Here is an 8,510-nt window from a genome sequence, read left to right as displayed (position 1 = left end):
TCCAAAAGTAGGCCTGATTTTCGGCTTTGCGACTTCATTGCTGTGAATAAAAACCACACTCCTGTGGAACCTGCCCAAGTGAACGCCCCTAAAGTCAGACAATTACAAATGTAAGCACGATGTTAAAGGGGAAGTCAAACACAATTTTTTCTTGACAAAAATGTGTCCAAACGTGACTTTCTGATTGATAGTTCCTTTGTGGAATGCGAGTTAAGCAGTAAAATCCACTCCTTTTAGCGGGCGGCCATTTTGTCACTTCTGTCGACTGAAAATGACATCACGGTTGCTCAGGTAACGACCAATCGTGGCTCAGCCGTGATTGGTCGTTGCCTTTTCGCTTGCGGTCAGACCCCGTCAAGGATAAGCGGAGTGGATGATCTCTTTTCGATTGATTTGGTACAGCAAGTTAAGTTAGCCAATTAGGCAACTAAGCTAGCAACATACAAGTAGGTGGAAAAGTCACACCGATGAGAAAATGTTTTGGGATCGTGGCAGGAAGCTGGAGTGTAACCGAAACGACCACGGGACAACATGCAAAAACACCAGATACGAAGGCCGAAGCCCAAACTTTGGAACTGGCATGCTAAGCCCTTTCCGTTGCGCTGCCCTTCACAGGTTCGTCCCAACTCCCAACTCTAGCTTTACATTTCCATTTCCATGAAATGGACTTTCCCGTGTATTTTTCACGTGTTGAGCAAAAATGAAGCAGACTGAAATACATTCAAGACGAGCTCAAAGTTCTCTAACAGACACAGATCATTCACATATTTCCTCCGGTTTCAAAGATTCTTGGTTTTCCGTTACTCTCAGAGCACTGCGTCAGGGCCGGCACCGCATGCACACACACACGCACACACACGCAGTCTGGTGGACTACGTGGCACTCTTTTCAAACCATGGGGGGAGGAGGAGCGAAAGTGGAACCCGACACACTTGATATATACGGTCCTTGGACTCACACTGTCATGCAGATTTATAGATTTCTAAAAGAAAATTCCAACGTGTCTGTTGCTCTCACAATTGGAGGAATGCGGTGGGGGGGGGGATCTCATTTGCTCAAAGTCTGCTCAGTGATAAAGTTGTGCGCTTTCGTGGCTGTAATTTATGACGTACTGATAAGTTCTGAAAGTGGGAGAATGTTCTTGAACGCTTCACAGACTCTCCTTGAGCTCCAAATGGATTGATTCGTTTTCCAAATGCCGGGACCCGATATTGACCAAGTAAATCTCAATAAAATCTAAATATTGAGTGTTAAAACATTTCCAGCCCCCAAATTTCCACATGAAGCTGCCTCCAAACTTGCAAAAATTATTTTAGTTTAGAAAGTAAAATTCTCAATATGTATGAAGAAGTTCGAGTAGATTTGGTTTCAAAAAGACCATCAGCACGAGATGGAAATGAAGCCAAACGTGACTGCTGACCAAAGTAGGAAGGAGGAAAAAGTAGATGAGGTAGCGTCATCTACAGTCCATTTGGTGTTACTGCACGATCCAAGATTGCGGTCATTGGCACGGAAATCTGAAACACTTCAAATAAAAAAAATAAGAACTTTATTTCAACAGGTCTTCCTGTCATGCGTTTTGACATGTCCCAAGCATGGTCTTGAATCATTTTTTTTTTGCTAGTCTCGAGTTTAATTTGAAGAATTTAAATCTGACTTGATGACCTCAAATTAAGAACACAAGCATAAAACACTTGGCGGCGTCTGTTTTTACTTCAATATTTATTAAGTGCAGAACAGAAACAGATGAGAGGGATTCATTATAAAAAGCCTTTGCGCATGCCTATGCTTCATTACATAAATAATCATCAAAATACAAACAAAAAAAACAACTTGCATGGTGTAACTGGAAGGAGATCATGTTGAACAAATTTCGCTGCACGTATCATTGTCAGCCGCTCGTGTGCACATTTGAGGGAGGACCAAGAAAAAAAGTGCTGGTGTCAGTCGGCCAGAAGAAAGTAATGCACACTGAACTGAACATTGACGCCACTCTGGCAGGATTCACGTGCAGAGAGAGATGGTGAAGGTTCTGCTCGTTGGAGATAACCTCAAGAGGAGATTTGACTGAATTGGGGCAAGTGGACGATGGGGAGGGGGAGAGGGGGGGGTGGCAGGCGATGGGTGATGAGGAGCACGAGTGGCTGGGGCTCTTTCAACTGAAGGATGGATGCTGCAAGGAAACGAAATGAGAAAAAAAAAAATCAGGTCACACGTGGATCCCTCATCTGTCCAGCAGGTGGTGCTGTTTAGCTTACGTTCTGTTCTACTTACGTCGTTTGGTTTTCAATACAGAGAAGTGACAAACGGTAAGGGCTTGGAGCTCTCCACTTTTAATAACCATTCCTCTTTTCAATAAAATATCGAGTGAAATAAGTCTGATATGATGCACCTTGAATGAAATTTTGTATGTCTCTTATTCATATTGAGTTCCATAAAATTCCAAGACTGTATAAAAATGGTAGCACAAAGTCGATCTAAACACACCATGTCTCAGGACGGATTGCTAGGCTGACGTGATTTTGGAGAATTATTGCTTATTATTTATTGTTTATCGCTTTCAATACAATTATTTTGCCATTTGCAATAGATTTTCACAGTCTTTGCTGTTTTCCCCAAACCGTGCATTTTTTCTTTCATTATCTCATTTTAAAACAATGTAAACTCTCAACAATACGCAAGTTGAGTCATCTAATTCAGTCAATGTAGCCAGATGACTCAAGCGCCTCCTGACTCACCACAACAAATTGGCTCCGCACTGGCGGAAAGTGGAAGCTTCACCTTTGCTTTTTGAAAAATTGGGAAAAGCAATTCTGAACTTTGAAATCGACTTATTGAATCTCAGCACATCCATCCAGCTCGCCATAATCTAAGCGGGGGTTTCTGGAGCCCATCCCCGCCTTCTTGGGCAGTAGGCGGGGTCACACCCCAAACTGGTTGCCAGCCAATCGTGGACGAACGAACACTTGGGGACAATTTAGAGCGTTCCATCAACCTATCATGCACGTCTTTGGAATGTGGGAGAACCCGTAGAAAACCCGGGCAACATGCAAACTCCACACAGGGATGCCGGCACCAGAATCGAACCCACGACCGCCGCACTTTGTGCTAAGCGGTCGTCAAATCCCGATATTTGAGTGAATTGATTTTTTTGCGGGGATTTTTTTAGGAAGGACGGATTAAGAAAGGGAATACTGACTTCGTTTTCAGATGGGAGATCCGGGCACTGACCAGTTTCTGCAAAATAAAAAGTCAGTAATAATTGAGAATTCAAACCTGTTGAGGGTGCCCACAAATTCCAGCTCCATTTTAAAATGTTCTCATTTCCACGTTGGCGCCGACGTCATCAAAATTTGGACGAAACAAGAATGAAATCTTGAAAGAAAAGCCTGGCAATTGGAATGTTCTCACCTAAGAAATCCGTACAGCTCCTCTCTCTCCACGGCTCCAGATTGACGCGTCGCACGTTGTTGCACAGTACAAGCCTGTTACTATTTGAGATGACGCTAAAGGCGTCTCGGGGGACGGCATTGATGCCCGTGTTGTCGCAGATGATCCTGGACAGCGAGGCTTTGGACAGGGCGGCTCGCTGACTCGCCGTGAAGACGCCGGGGTTCTCGTACCACAGCCTTTGGATTTGGGCAAGAACGTCGTGAGCCGACGGCAAGCGAAACGGATCCGTGCCTCGACCGAGGCGTAAGGCTGACCTGTCACCGTCGCGGATTTTCTGGAACTGGACGGAAATGATGCAGGCAAACAGAGGCCCCACGCGGCCGCCGGCGACAAACGGCTCCGCCACGCCTCCCAGCCACACGTCGATGTTGGCGGGCGTCCCGTAGAGTTGCAGCAACCTGCGGGCCAAGTCGCGGTTTTCCAGGACCTGGCCGAGCTCGGCCTCGTCGCCGGGCTCGGACAGGTTGCAAAATTTGCGCCACGCGTTGTAACCTAGGGAGGGAAACGTAGAAAGTGAGCGTCTGAGAAGACGAGAGAACGGCCGCTCCCGAAGGTCGGTGCGCGACCCACCGGGTAAGCCGTGGTCACGCCCCCTCTGCATGTTGAGGGAGCCCAAGTCCAGAGCCAGATGGTGCAGGAACTCGAAGAGCCTCTCCCTGAGCGCATCCACCATCATGTGGTCCTGAGTGTTGAGTTTCGCCGGCCGGGCCAGGAGACCACGCACGAGCGAGTCGATGCCACCTGGAGGGTCAAAACGACGGAAAAGATTTCCGATTCGCGAGCATGGTGAGGCCAACGTAGCAATCGAGGTGCCCAAGAACCGGTCGCTTCATGAAATCCGCTTTGAGCGAGTGCCGAACGTTGCGTGAAATGCCCGTTCGGCATCCATTCCCCCCTCTGCGGCCCCTGCTCAAGGTTTGTGTTTTTTTTTCTCTAATTTGGCCGTGTTGGCTCACCCTCAAACACGATTCTCCAGGGCGTGAAGAAGCCTTTGAACAAGGGGAAGCTGGGGAAGCGAGGGTCTTCTCTGTAGTTTGGGCCCAGGCGGGCTAAGATGGGTTGGACGGTCAAGTGAGCGAAGCGGTAGGCGGCCGTGGCGAAGACGTTGGAGATCCTGGGGTCGGCGTCGGGGTTGTAGCCGGGATAAGGGCCCAGCAGCCTGAGCGTGGCGTCGTCGCCAACGATTTTTGGCAGGTAGTCGCGGAATACAAACACCTGAGAAACACGTGGACGGGTGAACGATTCCTTCGCGCTTGGGAGAGAAAATGATGGATGGCTAAAGAAATGGGACCTGTGAGTAAGCGCCCATGATCTTGCGCGCCTCCTGGTAGAGCGTCTCGCTGTCCCATTGGGGGTTGAGCGTCTTGAGAGCGCGAGCGAGACGGTTGTGCTCGCGCAAGAACATGGTGTGAATGGTCGTCAGCGCCACATTTTCATCCACGCGGACGTCGCCTGCGGGACGGCAAACGGTTGGTCGGATCAGATGAGAGCAACATTCTTACTTCACTCACTCCGTTTCGAAATGCCAGCGCGGCCCGACAACATTTTCGCAACTTTCCGGTCGATGCGTCGTGGTTTTTTTTTTTTTTTTATGAACTGCGCTTTCGAGCGACAAGATGGCCGACCTGCAATAAAACAGGGAACCTCTCTGGCGTTGGTGTTATTGGTGACACGCCCGCGCGTGGCGCACATGTTGAGCGGCAGCGGGTGGAAGGGCAGCAGCTCCCGTCCGTTGTCGCGAAACTCGGAATTGACGCGCAGAAGGCCGTCGCCGGAGAGATCGCGGAGGCTGAGCGCCAGCTGAGTCTCGGAACCGTACACCTGGCCCAGATCCAGGAAGGCGGTCAGCGCGTTGATCTGCTCGCGCCGCTCGGGCTCTCCTCCAAAGTTGTAGGCGGAGAATCCCGTTCCGCAAGCGGGGGCCGAGCGGAATGACGGGATGCAGCTGTTGGGACCGGCGGGCACGCGCGGGTCGCCGGGAGGAATCTTCCTTGGAAAACGGACGGCAAAGGTTAAGCGCGAGGAAATTCCTTCCGGGCCAACGGTCGGGCCTTTCGGGGACCGACCGCGATGGGGATGCACGGCTCGGTGTTGTCGCAGCTTTCGTCGCAGTTGACGCCGTTGCTGAAGGAGCGGATGCTGGGCGAGAAGGGCGTGAAGGTGACGTCGTGGTCGTTCCACTGGCCGAACAGCGTCAACATGAAGGACAGCTCGCTGTCGCTGACCACGCCCGCGTCCGTCGTGTTCAGGATATGATTGGACACCTGCCGCACCTGAGGACGCAGAAGAGCCGCGTGAGTTCCGCTCCAGCGCGGCGGACCTTTTTGCGGGCCGGTACCAGAGGAAGGATGAAGTTGTCGAACGTTCGGTTGGGCCGGGACCCTTTCGGGGCGGAGATGTCGTCGTCGTAGACGGCGGGAAGCCAGCGGGCGAAGGCGGTGTTGGAGGCGCCCAGGCGGGGATTTCGTCTGCAAAGCAAACGTTGGACTTTACAAAGCCTGCTTGTGCAACTCCAAAGGAAGCCCATCCGTTCTGTTGAGCGCGGCACAACATTTGACGCAAACGACGGCGGGTCGCGACACTTTTTTTTGGGAGTCAAGTGTCACCAGCGGCGCTTTCAACTCTTTGGTCCGTCGTTTTCACTCTGCGTCGGAAAAGTCACCGAATGAGAAGAAAGCGCAAATGACAACAAAGAAGCTGACCGGTTGTTGCAGACGCTTGTCGCCGTGCGATACTTGTCGAGGTTTTGCGTGCTGCTGCAGGGGGGGGGCCGGATTCGAGCGGCGCAGCCCGTTATCATGCTGAGCGTCTCCAGATCGTCGTCGGACAGCAAATCTGTGACGAGGACACGCGGCGGCGACATTCATTTCGTGGACAAGTCTGACGGCGTGCCCCCCCCCCCCAGTTGCCAAGTTCGCACCCGTGGCATTGAGGGAGCGTTTGTGGAGGCGGTGCACCCTCTCCTGCACCAGGTGAAGCGTCTGCGCCATGTAGTCGGCGGACCTCACCGAGGAGCGCGTGTCCCCGCGAGGCTGCTTCAGCAGACGAAGAGCATCGTGAGGCGCCACCACGTCCTTGCGCACTCGCCGCAGACTTCTGGAAAGGGACCACAAAGAATCAAACTTCAATGGGCTCACTTTGCCAAACTCCCGCAGGCTGCTCACATTTTTCTTCCATTTTCTAGAAAATACATCAAATGTGGCCGGTTTCTCAAAATGTTGCCCAGCGGCGTTTCATTTGTTGATTCGTCCGATAATGAAAAAATGTCCAAGTTCGTTAGCCGGAAAAACGCAAAAAATTTCCTTCGTTCGCATTCACAATCAACGTTTAAATGGTCTTGTTTGGTTCCTTAAGTTGATTCAACTTATTTGGACATGTTTAGCCACATGCTAGCCTGTTAAGATTATTCCAGAAGTAACGTTTCCGTTCGGATGAATAGAAGGGATGTTCGATCGAGGACTAATTTCCCGCCAATGTCATTGCAACGAATCGAAAGCGTGTCGGATTTCGACGGCTTCGCAACTCAACTCAACGCGCTCCCTCCTACGAGCTGCGGCTCCGAGGCGACGACCGAAGAAGTCAAACTTACTCCGCTCTGGAGTATGTGTAGGCATCGTCGACGATTTTCTTGGCTTCCTCAAAGCATTGCTGAAGGAACGGACTTCCGAGATGTTCTACAAAGAGAGGGGGGGAGTCAGAAACATTCTTAATCGGACGCTCGGTGTAAATGTAGAAAATCTACCGGTGGGTTTCAAGTGTGCCGGCGCCAGGCAGATGGCCAGCGTGAGCAAGACAGCAAAAAAATGCATCTCTGAAAGCAAGAAAAAAAAAAAATCACAAATGAACAACCGGAGCAGCTAGAAACCAAGTGTCGTCGTTTCATCAACATTCGTCGAAAGACGAGCAAAGTGGAACGCGGCGAGAGGCTTACCTGTCAGAAGCGTGTGAATGTTGTCATTGCAGTCAGCTGCTTTTATTTGGCTGACGTGTCGCGGCCTCGCCCCTTCAATCGCTCGGCTCGACTCGCCGATTGTCAGCGAACGTGTTTTCCTCATTCCTTCTTGTTAATCTTCTTAGCGCCACTTCAGCACAAAACGCCTCGCCAAATTCAAATTGAACGGCACGCAGGTATTTGGCGAGCTCCTTGCACCACATCAGGTCAAAAAAGACCAAATGAGCTGAGGTGGCATAAAAAAAATCAAATAACTCAATATTGAGACAAAAAATATTGCTACGAATGAAATTCACTTTTTGTTCTTCAAATGCGATGGAGTCACGTCAGATGCTTTTCTTTCCTTATCTTGAGGATCGTGACGATATTAACGTGCACGATCGTGACGGGTGCGTTGTCATCTGAAGTGGCTCGCAATGAGTTTGAAAATTCATCTCATGTAATTGCATTTTTTTCTTTACCTCCTTAATGTTGCAAGTGCCATGACATTTTTGACGTTTTCTTCCCGTACATTTTTTTTAACAAAAAAAATTCATGAGTATTACAACAAACAATATCGGATTTATTATTCGGAAATGTTTTTGGTATTATGAGTTCGACTCAAATAAAGTCAACTGACCCAAAAACAAATACCAAAGACCGTTTATCGTTAACTTACTAAATCACAAAATTCTACCAAACGAGTGTGACCGAAACATAAGTCAGTAAATGATCCAAATCACATTACAACAATAATGCGGAGAAATTGGTCTTCACTTCAACTCTTGATGTTTTATGAAGAAAAAAAAGTGGGTTTCGCTTCTTAAAAGGATCATCCCGCCGGGAGGGTCCATTTTGCAATAACCACATCAATTTCTTTCTTTCTTTCTTTTTTTTTTTAAACCAGGAAAATGATATTTGCTTGCATTTTTAATTGTATTCGTTTGTTTTGGAGAAATGCATCCAAAACAAAGACGTGTAAAAATGCCTCCTGCTCGTGAGCTTTATGGCCACGCCTCCCTCGCTTCCCGCCATGTCTTGGTGGGAGTCACGCGAGGGACCCGTCACTATTCGGCCAATCCAAGTCATGAGCGCAGAGGGTCACGTGACCCTCTTTTGCCGGTCC

General features: G+C 49.4%; 1 protein-coding gene across 2 annotated transcripts; it reads right to left on the bottom strand.

Moving 5' to 3' along the window:
- Window positions 1-1,703: 1,703 nt before the first annotated feature.
- mpx (myeloid-specific peroxidase) lies at window positions 1,704-7,395 on the bottom strand. 2 transcript variants are annotated; one of them, XM_088281137.1, is made up of 15 exons: window positions 7,385-7,395; window positions 7,196-7,264; window positions 7,043-7,127; window positions 6,374-6,549; window positions 6,156-6,288; window positions 5,792-5,921; window positions 5,520-5,726; window positions 5,079-5,439; window positions 4,745-4,905; window positions 4,410-4,668; window positions 4,024-4,194; window positions 3,708-3,945; window positions 3,412-3,629; window positions 3,200-3,237; window positions 1,704-2,173 (listed from the first exon to the last, which is right to left on the bottom strand). In XM_088281137.1, the coding sequence occupies exons 2-15, from the start codon at window positions 7,260-7,262 to the stop codon at window positions 2,156-2,158; spliced, it is 2,262 nt and encodes a 753-aa protein (XP_088137263.1). In that variant the 5' UTR covers window positions 7,263-7,264; window positions 7,385-7,395; the 3' UTR covers window positions 1,704-2,155. The 2 variants fall into 2 exon arrangements, with proteins under 2 accessions (XP_088137263.1, XP_088137262.1); XM_088281136.1 differs by lacking the exon at window positions 1,704-2,173 and having other exon boundaries at window positions 2,224-3,237.
- Window positions 7,396-8,510: the final 1,115 nt, after the last annotated feature.

The sequence above is a fragment of the Idiotropiscis lumnitzeri genome, chromosome 18 (genome assembly GCF_059441095.1).
Source record: "Idiotropiscis lumnitzeri isolate Australia: NSW breed Sydney's pygmy pipehorse chromosome 18, RoL_Ilum_1.0, whole genome shotgun sequence".
NCBI classification, from domain to species: domain Eukaryota; kingdom Metazoa; phylum Chordata; class Actinopteri; order Syngnathiformes; family Syngnathidae; genus Idiotropiscis; species Idiotropiscis lumnitzeri.
This window is presented reverse-complemented; position numbering and strand designations above follow the sequence as displayed.